Below are 14767 nucleotides of genomic sequence, written 5' to 3' on the forward strand. Positions count from 1 at the left end.
GGAGTAAAGATTCATTGATTACAGATTCCTGTTGTAACCATGCATCTTTCAAACGGAAGATCTAAGATCATCCCTGTTGAAATCCATAATGGCGGCATCTGCAGACCCTTTACGCAGCCGATTCTGCAGTCACGGAAGGAAGTTCCTTTTCTATCTCTAGCAGGAGCTGGTAAAGGATCCATTCCAGTATGGGAAATCAATTTGCCTTGTTTGGCAGTTAAGATTTACCTTGGACCCAAGCCTCTTTGTATTTAATGGATCTTAACTCCGCTATTTTGCAATCTATTCTCTTATACCAGTTCGATGGTTGGATTAGTAGCGATTACAAGACACCTATCAGATCATCCATCAAGGAGAAGATCCTTTGCAAAGGTGAAAACTGGATCAACAACAAAACAGAAAATATTCAAGGAAAAATCAGGGAAAGTAAACGTCTGTGAGACTTCGGAATCTTTAATTGTTCGAGGGAAGATATACTAAAACCTCAATATATAAAAAAACATACCAAAAAGTAAATAAGAGAGAGTAGGCCAAAGATATTGTTTTATGACACTGAAGCAATGATATAACAGAAGATTTTGAGGTAGGTATATTTTGAAAATATTCATTTTTCCTTTCCGTTTTAAATTGGCATTTGAGAATATCAAAATAGAATGTCAGCCATCGTCAGAAACCTCACAGGTATTGGTGACAAGAAAATAATGCATAGATTGTGGTAGCAAGAGTGAAGTCATGCGCCATCTTCCTAACCCTCTGGTGCACGAGATTTGTTGAGCATTTTAAGAACGAGGCCATGAAAAGGCACTTTGCTTTTCCTTTCTCATGTATTTCTCGAGACGCTAAGGTGACTGGTGCGCTAAGACTGATATTTCCTGGTGTTGGATACAACATTGTATCTTTTACAGTTGACTAAACATGAATTCAGATGCCTGACTGAAACTTTTTGTAGGTGATTGTTCAGATGGTGTCAATAACCTACCGCCGCCTTGCCCGCTGTAGAGGTTGCCAAACCAATTGCAATTCCAGTTCGCCGCACTCGACATTTCTTAGCCTGAGAATGATGTCCTGCACAATCTTCCCATCGACACACCTGATGCAGCTTTCAGTAGCCAAGCAGTTATTTGGAGCTGGCAGAATTGTCCTGTATACGACATTATCTTCAGAACCAGCTATACGCATTTTCACCGCTTCCATGAAAGGGTTTATATCAATTTCAGCATCACCCATTCCATCATCGTGGCTGAACCTATCTTTGTCATAAACTTCCTGCCATCAAGAATGATGAGCATGTTAAACGTGAAAATGGTGACAGTAAAGAAGGCCAAAAGATGGCGAGTTGAATTCCAGGCTTCCAGAAAACTATCCAAGCCTTTCAAAATTTCAGTTTCAGGTCGGACATTACTATAGCTGAAATTTGCAAAGTACAGAAGAACTCTTTTTCAACTTGGAGCCAATAAAGTAGCCACTGGAGCTTTAATAATCGTGCACTTGAATATGAATGTATTTATGTGTAGCTGCATCAGTTACTGCTGCTCGTCAGTGACTGAAACTCTATTACAAGGGAGGAATCACATCAATTGCCTCACATGAAACGAGCAGGTAACCCCTTGCAGCGACATAGCTTTTTTGAAAAGTTTGTGGGGTTTGACACGTGAGGCTCGTTTTGACCTTCTGAAGCAGACAACTAATGTAGTTCGTAGACAAATGAGAACATTTCATAAATTTGGTGGTGTCTCTATGTACTAATCTTTTTTTTTCGAGGACCCGTACTCTAGCTTTTTCTGCATGTAAGTTAGATCCATCATTGAGAAGAAATGATCCTTGAGTTAATACTCAAGGGTTCAATGTTGAAGGTAACATCCATGACACGCCTAGGATGCATTTGATAAGCGAACATTCTTCAATTTTGGAGAAGAATGTCCACAACATACATCATACAATAAAAAACAGGTGATAATTTATCCATGATTCCTGTTCGGTCTGAAGAAAATTGAGTCAGCATAAAGTTGCCAAGCGTAAGAGATATCTTGGCCAACTTCTGCAGGCATCAAACAACCCTTAAGAAAGTGAAATATGTGTTATACTAGAGGGTACAGAATCAGTTCCCAATGTTCCAGTTGAAGTATCAAAGGCAAAAGAGTTCATCTATTGAATATCGACCCTGGCAAACAGAGTGAATTCATATAATTTTTAGAAAGTACAATAGACACTGGAGAAGAAATAAATTACAATGTATCCAGAAGTAGGCATTAGAAAATGAACGAAACTTACAATTCTAATTGGCCTGATGGATTCTGAAATGGTAAGGGTCAATTTTTCGTTCCATTCAGGATTGACATTTTTCTTCATCACTTTTGTCTTCAATTTCTGAAACAAGACAAAGTGCAAGTTTAATTAAAGAACCATCTTTGAAATTGGGAGAAAAAAAAGCTGCCCAAATTCTAAAGCATAAAATTGCTTACATGCACAAAGTGAAACCCAACCAAGCATATAATTTGCTGAAAAAGTGAAAACAACTACAAAGCATAGAACAGAGAAAAAGGAATATCTGTACTGGTTTGGAACAGATCAACAAGGTACGAGAAAGCATCTAAGGATACTGACAGATAGCCCACATGCTTGTTTGAAGATACATCATACTGTGCCATCTCCAGATGGCATGAAGCCTCTTGCAAAACAGAAGAGCCCTGAAGAAGGAACCCTAGGACTTTCTACTGTAATTTAAGACTTGAGGTATGTCATTCGAGAGGAAAAATAGATCACAGCAAACATACAGCGCACATATATCCACTTGATCCATGTTCTGCAGAAGAACGAACTCTTTACAATGCTAAACTTCAAAATAGCAACCTTCTGTGCAAGCAATTTTATCATAGAAATGCTACATGTTCCAACAAATACATAGGACAAACTTCAATTAGTGCATGCAATACAGTTTGACCACAAAGGAAACAAGAAAACTTTTGACCACCACAAACTATCATATCTTCTGATGCCCAACGTATGGGTTCCTTATCTGTCCTGCAACATTCTATGAGAACTAACGACCTGAACGGTCTACTTAGAATAAATACACTATCATCAAGATGTTGGTCAGAACACCATCAATGAAATAAAAAGTCATCTAAGTTCCATCTCATATTAACCCGCATGTACATGACCTTGATCTTGACAATTTTCACCAGGCTAGCAATCATTAATCATTGTTAACTGGTATTTCGGGACACAAGTTTCTGATCTCCCTCAAGTTTCTTGCCGAAGTATCAGATTCTCTGTGGCACATAAGCCCAAACCATAATCTTGGAGATTAACTCTCTCAGAGAGTACATGACAGATCACCTATCATGTGTCAATGCCGACCACTTAGACCAAGCTTTTCAGGTTCTCTAATCTGGAAACTGCACAAATGTGTTGTTAGGATGCTGAGGTTCCTTCTTTTTCAAACTTGTCAGTTACCTCTTATTTTAGGACGTCATTCAATAATATCTGCACCCTAACCTGCAACCCTAAAACCAATAAATGAGCATCCGGTTGGCTTGACATGGGAACCAGAATGGAGAAAAGAAATTAATCTGCAAATCTTCTTGCTTGATGACATTGCTAAGTAAAAAGCTATGTCACACGGACTCTTCAAAATGAGGCCGCACCCATGTCGATACGACGCTGGTGCTAGTGCTGGTGCTGCTCCAACACGCACCCGAACCACGTCCTTTCTTATGCAAGTTAAAAGTATTTTCTATTTTTTTTCTTCTCCCTGTCCCTTTCTTTCTTTATGTATAGTACTAAAAGTAAAAAGAAAGGACAGATTAAGATAAGAAACAAGCTAAAATTATATATATTATGAATACATACATTTATATGTATATAATAAATATATTATATATATACGCCGCACCCTTGCACCCAAATTTTTTGGGATACGTCGCACCGGCACCCGCACCCTTGCACCCAAATTTTTTGGGATACGTCGCACCGGCACCCGCACCCTGCACTCATGTGACATAGGTAAAAAGTTGTTAACTGAAAGATTTCTACTTCAAATTATTTGTTGTTAGTTAAACATGTTAACAGTTATGTCAAGCATGTCTATAATACCTTTTCGTTTGTAGTATCCAAACATCCAGGTTTGATTGTATTCTATGTCACACGGATACGGGTACGGGTACGGGGACACGGCATTTTCAAAATTTTAGGATACGCGGATACGGCGAATATTATATTCAAAAAAATTAAAAATGATAATAAAGAAAGTCTCAAACAAAACATTGTTCATCACCAATCTCAAAAGTGATAACTGCTAAGACATAAGCAAGAAAGTCTCAAAGAAAGTTACAAAACATTGTTCATCAATCATCAGTTTGTATTGCATCTTTACTTTAATATTGTATTGCGTTCTCTGTCCAGGACGCACAATGATTGGACTGTGCTCTAAATTGGCTTTCGGATCACGATTCTGCTCATTACGCACCGGACAGGTATCGGTTTCAGGCATCTACCAAGCCTAGAAATTGAACTTGGAACTTCAAAAATAATGTTTTTGCTTCACGAACATCTTAAACGTTCAGATTGAGGACACAGGTTATCAAGTAAGAAATAGTTTTTTTAGCAGCAGAATGCGCATTCAGGTATAACAAGAAACACAAAAAGGGAAATCTATTTGAAGCTTGAAACTCGATGAACTATCAGCTAGAGATTAACAGGCTTTAATTGAAAAGAGTGAAAACCAAGATGAAAGAAATGAGAAGTTTTTGTCAAGAGGTAGAATTTAAAAGTTCAAAACAGGGGTAATCAAAGGTAAGAAGAGAACACTTGACGGAAAACCGACCGCCCACTTTATCGATAAAATTGGGTCAACATGCAAATTTTTAACTGAAGACCAACAAAATGTTTTCAACTTATTTAACTTGTCCGCGAAGAATGGTGCAACCACGCCATGACAGAATGTCAACGTGAAACAATAAGAACAACAACAACCAAAGGAAGGAGACGCGCTCTTGAAGCAAAATGTGAAGAACACAAAGAACTAGATTAGATGACAAGAGTTGAACAAATTTTACAGGATAAATGATGTAACCCCCATCAATTGTTCTTTTATGGACCAATATCACCTCAAAAATCAAGCATACAGGGGAGAATCGCTAAGAGAAACAGCAGCAGGAATCCTCAATATATTAAATCTCAGATCCTAAAGGAAACAAAAAGGAAAAATCCAAAGAAGCGTGGGGAAGGAAGATTCATCAATTTGCCCTGTGAATAAGTCGAGAAGTAGGGATCCTCCCATCGACGTAACATTAAAGGACGGCATCCAGGATTATCCCATATTATCTGAAAAAATAAAGTTGGCACACAAAAATTACAGCATAAGCAAAGTGCAGAAGAAAAACCTGGTCACCCATCCTGACAACAACATACGGATCGCTGGTTCTGATGTCCCTGACCGCCAAGTTGACCCCTCGGATCACATGGACCCTAAGAAACCCCAAAATGTCGTCCATGGTAGACGATGGTGGTGACGGATGGCGAAGAAGATCTCAAGCTTGCACCAATTGATGGCCATATGAGCAACACAATCAAAATAAATCAAATGGTCGACACCAGCCCGCGGGAAAGATGACCCCACCGAAGAAACACCGAGAAGATGCGGGGAAGGAGCAATCTTATTTGAAGGCTCATAGTTGACCATTTTTCATCTCGATCGTTCCAATTTTATCGGATGTCTCCGAAGAGACCATCTCAACGTATCTCATTCGGCGCCGCATAGACAACGCCCTTCCTGGCCTCCCATCTCATAGTTCGCTGGGATGAGCGGCCAGGATGGGCGCTGCATAGCAGATACTTCGCGTCTTGCTCACAGTTCAACCGAAACCGCCATTGAGCCTCATCAGTCAGACCGAGACTTCTTAGGGACAGGTTGTCGTCTTGATTTCCCACGAAATTCCCCTAAAGGACTAACACAAACTTGTCAATTTTTTAAACCAAAATGGGATCTGACAGGTACGAAAGTCCAAGCTACGCGCACTAACTCGGCCGGATTATTGTCAGGTCTCCGATTAGGCTTCCTTTTTCTCAAACGGTAGGCCCCATAAGTCCCATTTTTCCTCAACTCGGCCGGATTATTGTCCGGTCTCCGATTAGGCTTCCTTTTTCTCAACCAGTAGGCCCCATAAGTCCCATTTTCCCTCAACTTGCTTGCTGTTCTTCAACCCCAAACCTTTTTTTATTGACTCTTAAACGCGAATTGCTTGTTGCTTTGGATCCCGAAATTTATTTGCAGATCTTAAACGCGGCCTTCTAGATCTCTCTCCCCCAAAAACTAGTCATCATCTTTTTGTTAATTTATTTCCAATTTTCTATCTCTTCCTCTCCTTATCATCAGGGCTTGGGTGTGACATTAAATTCAGGTTTTTGGTTGGTTCATGGATCTCAACCTGTCTCTTTAACAGTTCTAACCCCACTTTATAAGTCTTATGTGATTAGATTTGCTGGATGTTACTCAGTGTGCCTAAACGTTATTAGGAAGTAGGGAGTAAATATGTTTGTAAAAATATACAATCGAATATAATGCCACAAAATTTTAAATCCATAAAAAACCCCGAAAATTAATAAAAAGTAAAGCAGCGGCCAATGAATAATTAAGTGCATGCTTATAATAATACAATATCATATATATTCTTTTAGAAAACACAAAATACGTTTAGGAAACTTGAGAGAGTCGACTATGAAAGTGATTATCAACTTTAATTTTTGAGGCAATGGAGATTCAAACAAATCTGGAAACAGGTTTCTCCCATATCTTATTAACAAAAGCAATCTTCCCTTAGAAGCCCTACGGAATCAAAGTTCCCAGTACCTATCGCTTACTGCTTTCCTTACATGAAAAATCTCCATCAAAATTGTCTTGTCACAACAAGAGAAATTTCAAAATAGATCTTTCTCCACAAATGTCACTTTATGATCATTAATATAATCATTTTCACATGTTTTCCTCGCACTCCATTCAAAAAAATGTGGTAAAATAAAAGAAATTAATACTTCGAAAACACTGGGAGAATCTTTGTGGAAGATGACAAAGGGATGAAAGCCACAGTGAAAGCAACCCATTGAGTTGTAACCAGAGGTTGGCTCGATGGGACCTACTTGCACATTACTCTACTGTTATTGGTTATTGTTGGAGAGTAGTTGATGATATGGAGTTCTCCTTGTACTAAAAAAAAAAAGAAAACTCTTATTTAAATGTCGGCCTTTTAATCATAATTTAAAAAGAAAACTCTCATTTAAATGTCGGCCTTTTAATCATAATTTAAAATTCACCTTGAGGCATCAAGAAGAGACACTGTATCCTAAGCGGATGATGAGTTGGGTGGTGGCTTTAGCCTTCTACAGTGGAAAACCTTGCTCATCCGAATCATAATGGCTTTACCCTTCTACTGGGCAGTGGAAAACCTTGCTCATCCGAACCATAATTTAGAATCCAACGTCACTTTTGTGCATTCTGGGTACAGACATGTAAAGGACCTTAACACATGGATACATTCAAACCTACCAACAAATGAAAAGAGTACAGGGAGCAACATGGTTGCAGAAGTAGAGAAGCAATTGTGAAGAATATTAACTTAACTTGGGCAATGAATGTTCAGAAAGCAAGACTGAGAACTTGGAAATTGAATTTTAGGAAAGGAAGGCAGGCTTTTAAGGATTGGACCATGAAAAGTTTAGCAGTCATTGATTTGACAATGCTGAAAATAACTGCATAGCTGTGCAGTTCACGGGAAAGTAATCCTCTAGTCCAAAGGGCACAGATATATGAAACAGGCGAAATCAATAAAAAACAGGGGGCTGAAATATCCATAATACTCGACGTTTCAAGTCTGATACAGTTGGTGTCAAACTTTAGACAGCTATAAAGCAACATTAAGGGTAATACATCTTCATCCTGATGGTTTTCACATAATCGTAAAAAAGCAACTAAAGATTGATTCTGATGGCTTCTGCCTCATCGAGAGAACAAAAGGTTGGGGCCTTGGTTGGTTTTTGTTATTGAGAGGAAAGATTCACCAGAAAATCTCTCAATTGCATATGACTTGCTTAACTGAGAAACTAAGTCCATAACTTCGTAGTTGAAAAGATTTTGATTACAAGAGTTCACGTGACGATCTTTGTTTCTTGTTTGCTGCTTAAAAAGCTTTAATCGTAACAACAAATAAAAGTGACCTCTACTTAAGCATTTTTAGCGACTTTGTTCATATATATAAGCATAAACCAAGTCACACTTTCATTTGAAACCTAACTGTAGTCCATTCGGTACTCGTAAATGGGAATATCACAAAGAGGGTAACATACACAAAGGTGGTATATTACACCTACATCTCCGAGAATGATTAAGCACCAGTTCTCCAACAATGCCTCCAATGCTTGTTCGGAAATAACAGGTAGTTGAAACATTACTTTGAGCAACCGAGAGGAACCCATGACAATTGCATCTCTATTTCGCCGCATTCAACATTTCTTAGCCTGAGAATCAAGTACTGTACAACCTTCCCCTGCACACATTTAATGCAGCTTTCTTTGGCCAAGCAGTTCTCTGGAGTTGGCAGGACAAACTTGTATACAGTATCATCTAAGGTGCCACTGGTATGCATTTCAACAGCCTCCATGAAGGGGCTAAGATCAACTTCGGCATCACCCATTTTGTCATCTTTGGTAAATGTGTCCTTGTCAAAAACTTCCTGCCATTGAGATTGAAATATCGAAACACTGACAATGAGGAAGAGAGATGGTGATATCAGAGTATCAAACACAAACATGAAATCAAACACATCTAAAAACTTTTCCATTAGCAAGTGAAACTCAAAACTGTTTGAATTCCCAGCAAGCCAACCAGGTCTCAGTCATTCCAACTTGAGATTGGATAAAATATATCTAAACGTGGCCATGGCAGACTAGAAAATTGCACTATACAAATCTTTGATGCCAAAAGTGATTCACAAACATCAAAGAAAAGCATATCTCGTAATTTGCTTTAGATGTTTTTATAATTCAATGGGTTCTCAACTACTGAGGTTGTCAACATTCATAAAAGGCATCATTGACAGTAGCATCTTGTAGTGACAACCAAAATAAAAAACATAAAGATGGCAGAAATTAAGACAGTAGAAACAACGTATTTACCTCTTTTATTGACTGAACTGCACAATCAATTACTGGCCAAGTTTCACTTAACGCAGGTGACTCTTTTGTTAACTAAACAGCACAATCAATTACTGGACAAGTTTCATTCCCATCCAGAAAAGTAAACCATGAAACCAGGTTTTATGAAATAGCACATATGAGCAAATACCATGTACCATCCTTCTTCGATGTTTATCTGGCCAAAGAAAAATCACCTACTGAACTGGCTTGCAGAGAACAAGACTATAACATGAAAATACGTTAATCATACTAACCAACTCATGAGGAGAAAACATGTAAAATATCTTGGAGCAACTGCTGGAGAAAAAGCAACTCACAATGATAACTGGCAGAATGGGTTCTGAAACAGAAAGGGTCAATTTTTCATCCCATTCAGGATTGAGATCGTTCTGCTTCACATGAGTCTTCAACCTCTGGATGAAAAATACAGTAACATGGATAAGAGAAAGATAGATTGGGGAAAATTATGAAAGAGGAGACCATAAGGCAAGCCAAATTCGACAACCTTTTACAAAAACTCTGACCATACTAATGCACACGCATAGCAAGGAACAAGGAAAGGCAGAAAATCTCTACATGCAATTTGAGTAGCCATCAGTTCTTACTTCTAACACTATTATGGGAAAATAAATCTGTTCCAGCAAAATGTTAAGTGAAGGATCATACACGACCAAGAGCCTCATCCGGGAAAGGAACATAAATGCTCTGTCAAAACAGAGAATTTTCAACACCAAACTATATTCAAACTTTCACGACTGTACTTCGGGACTTACAAGGCACAATAGCTAAGAATAACTCAATTTCTTCAAATGAACAGAGGGAAGTATGTTTTTTCCATGTTTTTGCAGAAGAACAATTCGTTAACTATGCTAACATCAAAAAACCTTCTCTCAGACAAAAGTGTTGAGACATCACATCTTCCATACTAATATGTAGGACAAGATTCTATCTACACATTTGAGGTTCTGTTGTTCAAAATCTTACGTACAAATAAGAAGAATATCCTACAACCGTGTTCAGCATGGTCTGTTTAGTGTAGAAGAAAACTGCACTTGGATTTTGGTTTTTCAATATAAAGATGATTAACCATTTGACGCTTAAGTATATAAACTTTGCACCAACAGGATCGAATCTTCTACAAAATCTATTGCACGTCTTAGAACTGGACGTTCCAAAACCAATTCTCTCAAAACTGAATAACTGAAGAAACAAGTTCATCAAGCTTGCAGAACACGCCCAAACATTTAAATTTCAAAAACGAAAAATGAAAAAAAGAAATTTAAAAGACTGCGAGTTTGTGAACAGAACATGTAAGATTTCAGCAAGAGACAGTTAACAAAAGGGGAAATAAAAAAATACAGGCAGACGTGTCTAAATCAGCCACTGAACATGGATACCTGACAGCAGCAAGGCAAAGGAATGACGAAAAGATGACACCAACTTATCCCCGGTATAAGCAGGACAAGTTACGATGTTATCCAAGGTACAGACTAACCCCATATCATCCGAATATGCGGAACGTAGCAATAAGGGACAACAGAGAGGAGAAGTTGCAGAAGGAAGAAGAACCTGATCGCCCATCTTGACAACAACGTAAGGGTCGCTGCTCCTGGTGTCCCTAACCGCGAGGTTGGTGCCTCTGATAACATGAACCTTCATCAGCCCCAGGACGTGCTCCATAGCTGATTCCTAATAGGTACTCAGACTATAGAAGAAGAAGAAGAAGAAGAAGAAGAAGATGATGATGATGTTGATGGTGGTGGTGGTTGTGAAATTGGTGGAGAACCTCAGAAGCCAGAGCTATTTATAATAAAATACATACATGGTAATCTAAGGTCGTACATGTAAAAGATGTCAAAATCGGTCCCGCTCATGGAAGAGTAAGAGATGCCGCCAAAACAACAAAAACAAGACAAGTGAGCGCGTGAAGACGCCGGCAGGCGGCTACCTGAGCCCTGGCCCACAAAGTTGTTACCTCCTCGAACTGTGGACCGGATCAGACTTTATAATTCGAATCTGGATCCAAAACTGTAAAGAGCAGGAACTAGGCTCTGGTTCTGGATCTGACGCTTCTTATTATTTTTTTGTTACATGCAACTTAGTATTTATGGTGACTTTTTATATATATATATATATATATATATATATATATATATATATATATGAGCTGGCTGCTTCTGTGGTTGGATAGGTATGTTTTTATTTTGTATCGCTAAAAACAGGTGTAAAATATGTATTTACAACAGTTAATTGCTTGGTCACAGTTTTAAGTGACGAAATATATTGTTTTTACAGTCTTTAATAACACAAAATAAAAATATAACCATCAGCCAATCGACATATAAATAATATATATATATATATATATATATATATATATATATATATATATATATTAAGATTTTTGTGGACAGGAGTTTGGTCGTGTTTTCTTCCACTTGTCCACTGGTATATATTTAACAAAAAATAGCCTTAATCTTGTCCTCGATAATAAGAACTTGTGCAGTTTTTCCTTATCATTTTTAGAACCGTTCCAGAAGAAAGCGATTTAATGGGCCTGCCCGCAAACACGACCAGATTAATGAAAAGTATGTTGTAGTGGTTCGACTTCGACCTGAATGCTGCCTACAATGTGTGAGAGAAACGAGTATTTTATTACAAGAACATTATGTGGGAAGACAGGTTCCTGGAGCCTAGAGATTACCTTATATTATTTCATGGAAAAAAGGGAGAAAGATGGAGGTAGCAGGCCTTATAATAAACCAGCAGGGAGACTAGAGGCTGCTTAGTATATGACGGTTAAGGTGGGGCCTCCTTGATGGTCAGTTTTCGTTTCCATCTCTCCTGACATCAAACTTTTGTACTTAGAAATGTTAATATATCCGCTCTGAATCAGACATTAGATCGAACCAATCTGAAAAAATTGGATATGAAAAAAAAATTAATATCTGATTATGAGATCGGATCGGATTCAGATTTAATAAATGACATTCGATTGGATTCAGATTCAAATATACATAAATATCCGATCGGATTCAGATACGTATTCGGATCGGATTTAATTTTAAACAAATGTCACGTATCTAATGCTATTAAATTTTGAAAATTGGCAAAATCTGGTTCAAAATTCAGATTCGGATTCAAATATAAATTTAAAAATCAGATTTGGATTATAAAAGTGGATTTTGGATTTGGATTTGGATATGACTTTTCCTTATTTGAGTCCGAATTCGAATCCGAATACGTGATTATCCAAAAAAGCTGATATAATTAAAAATATATCTGATCCGTTGACATCCCTATTTGTACTGCAAATGGATAAGCACTGTGGGTCGCTTCCTCTAGACCCCAAAGCGTCCCTACACCATAGAGGGATGAGGAGAAAAAAAAAAGGAGGGCGGGGGTTAGATCAACGGGGTGCAAAAAAAATTGGCTAGAAGGGCACTTGTTTCAAAATACTTAAATATGGTAGAGGATAAATATTTAATATTTACATTTAAAAATAAAAAACTTTTAACAAACTGGCGTGGACCAATCAGTGTGTGGCTACGCCATTGGATTGTCCCTCATTTTCACGGAGTCTTTGTCCAGTGCCCAAGGTAAGCAATGTATTATCATCCTACTAGTTTTCGCCCGTTGGTATTATATAAATGTGGAGAAGCATATGATGTCACGTTTGTGCTAAAAATTATTACTACAAAGTATTTTTGTATTTTATTGACATATGATTAACTTTGTACCCATCCAACAACATGTGGCACAATAAATAAATAAATATAAAGAATCATATGCCGGTCATGTGCTAGAAATAATATAAATTATTGCTGTATTTTAGTGGCATATTATTAATTTCATAGTCATCCAACAACACGTGGATATAATGCTGGATGCCACATGCTGTTGAATTATTAAAAAAATTAATAATTTATAATATTTTTATCACAACATGAAGCATGCTATATATATATATAGATATATATATATATATATATATTGTCCGGCATATGATTCTCTATATTTATTTATTTATGTGCCACATGGGCTAAGGCCAAACAAATATTATGAACTTTTCACAAAAAGAAACAATGCCAAAGAGTTGGTCTATGAAGACCATCTGGCCATCAAAACTAAGTCCAATTCAATTTGGTACTAAAAACTATTTATCTTATATTAAAGAAAAGGAGCCCTATAATTTATATTATTATTCAGTTTCTTATGAGCCCTACAAGATGGCTCTTCCAAATAGTGGCATATTTTCAGACATCTATCAAACGAAAAGAGAAAAGAAAATTAAACAATGCCAAAGAGTTTTCCTATGAAGACCATCTAGTAGGTAATTAATTGGTAAGACTGAAAATTAATTTTTTATATAAGATGAATATTTTTTTTAAATTTACATGTTCAATTTTTTTTAAAAAAAATTTCCACCTCTACAAACATGGGCTCAGCACTAATTCCAATACAATATTGGGATAAACTCCTCACCAATGCTAAGTCATTCATTGAAAGCGATGGTCAGGATTAAGCCTGGGCACCGGGCCGGGCCACCACCGGGTACCCGGCCCGACTTGGGCTCGGGCCTGGGCCTTGAAATTTTGAGTTTCGGGCTTTTTTTTTCGGGCCCAGCCCGGCCCGGTAATTAACGGGTCGGGCTCGGGCCTTCGACTGTGATTATCGGGGGCCCGACAACAAATTTATTTATTTTTTTCAAAAATAAATGGAGTTAGGGGGTTATGGTTTTCTTCCTCTTCTTTTCTTTGTTTTGATGAGGACCAAAATAGGTGTTTGAGGTTACAAACTTTCATAGACTCAAGGAGGGCGGGCGAAGAGCGGCAGCGAGGAAGGGGCTTGCTGGAGGAGGAGGCGTTAGGCGAAGGCGGAGGAGGAGCAGACATGGGGCGAAGGCGGAGGAGGAAGTGTTGGGCAAAGGCGACAGAGAAAGAAGGCCATGGAAAGTCCGTTGTAGCCGGCAGAGGTTGGTGGTGGGAAGTGGATGACGGCGGCTGGCTTCCATTGCCCAGTTTCATATTGACTCTTTTCGATATTGGGGTTAGGGTTGAGAAGGGTTAGGGTTTTCAGAAACTTAAAAAGAGGAAAAAAATGAAGAAAATGAAAGCTCGGCCCAACCCGCCCAAAAGCCCGGTCCAACCTACCCGGCCCGTTAATAATCGGGCCGGGCTGGGCTGGGCTGGGCCTCGGGCTTTGATTTATGCCCGAGGCCCGATATTGCATGGGCCCGACCCCGCCCGTTTCTAATATACTGAATACAAATGCAAGAAAAATGAAAACTATGCAAAATTATTAAACATTTAAAAGCTGAAACGAGGTAGTCTCGAATCCGCCACTAAGCTGTTCTCTCAAAAGATGAAAAATAATGTTCTCATAAAATATAACCCTGCTGTTTCCACTCTACTTCAAGAATAGTCTCTAGACACTTTATTTTTCTTTATATTTGATTTACGGGAGGTTTATCTTTCTCTATGTTTGATTTATGGGAGGCCGTTAATATTGATGATCGTGATAATATCGATATTGATTTTTCTTTATGTTTGATTTACTGGAGATTTATTTTTCTCTA

General features: G+C 38.1%; 2 protein-coding genes across 2 annotated transcripts; both read right to left on the reverse strand.

Annotated features, from left to right (window-relative positions):
- Positions 1-566: 566 nt before the first annotated feature.
- On the reverse strand, positions 567-5914 carry LOC116258077 (GTPase activating protein 1-like). The gene is made up of 3 exons (XM_031635179.2): positions 5385-5914; positions 2272-2367; positions 567-1266 (listed from the first exon to the last, which is right to left on the reverse strand). Exons 1-3 carry the CDS (start codon positions 5493-5495, stop codon positions 976-978), a joined length of 498 nt encoding a protein of 165 aa, XP_031491039.1. The 5' UTR covers positions 5496-5914; the 3' UTR covers positions 567-975.
- Positions 5915-8249: 2335 nt separating this feature from the next.
- Positions 8250-10982, reverse strand: LOC116257045 (GTPase activating protein 1-like). The gene is made up of 3 exons (XM_031633649.2): positions 10759-10982; positions 9507-9602; positions 8250-8726 (listed from the first exon to the last, which is right to left on the reverse strand). Exons 1-3 carry the CDS (start codon positions 10867-10869, stop codon positions 8442-8444), a joined length of 492 nt encoding a protein of 163 aa, XP_031489509.1. The 5' UTR covers positions 10870-10982; the 3' UTR covers positions 8250-8441.
- Positions 10983-14767: the final 3785 nt, after the last annotated feature.

Source organism: Nymphaea colorata, chromosome 7 (assembly GCF_008831285.2).
Source record: "Nymphaea colorata isolate Beijing-Zhang1983 chromosome 7, ASM883128v2, whole genome shotgun sequence".
NCBI classification, from domain to species: Eukaryota; Viridiplantae; Streptophyta; class Magnoliopsida; order Nymphaeales; family Nymphaeaceae; genus Nymphaea; species Nymphaea colorata.

What these genes read in the sequence shown, in the direction of transcription:
- LOC116258077 (XM_031635179.2), bottom strand. Translation starts at nt 5,495, where the DNA reads ATGGACGACATTTTGGGGTTTCTTAGGGTCCATGTGATCCGAGGGGTC. An exon ending in TTGTCAGGATGGGTGACCAG is followed by an intron (nt 2,368 to 5,384) that starts GTTTTTCTTCTG and finishes GTCTTGTTTCAG; the next exon opens with AAATTGAAGACAAAAGTGAT. An exon ending in CCATCAGGCCAATTAGAATT is followed by an intron (nt 1,267 to 2,271) that starts GTAAGTTTCGTT and finishes TCTTGATGGCAG; the next exon opens with GAAGTTTATGACAAAGATAG.
- LOC116257045 (XM_031633649.2), bottom strand. Translation starts at nt 10,869, where the DNA reads ATGGAGCACGTCCTGGGGCTGATGAAGGTTCATGTTATCAGAGGCACC. An exon ending in TTGTCAAGATGGGCGATCAG is followed by an intron (nt 9,603 to 10,758) that starts GTTCTTCTTCCT and finishes TTTTTCATCCAG; the next exon opens with AGGTTGAAGACTCATGTGAA. An exon ending in CCATTCTGCCAGTTATCATT is followed by an intron (nt 8,727 to 9,506) that starts GTGAGTTGCTTT and finishes TCTCAATGGCAG; the next exon opens with GAAGTTTTTGACAAGGACAC.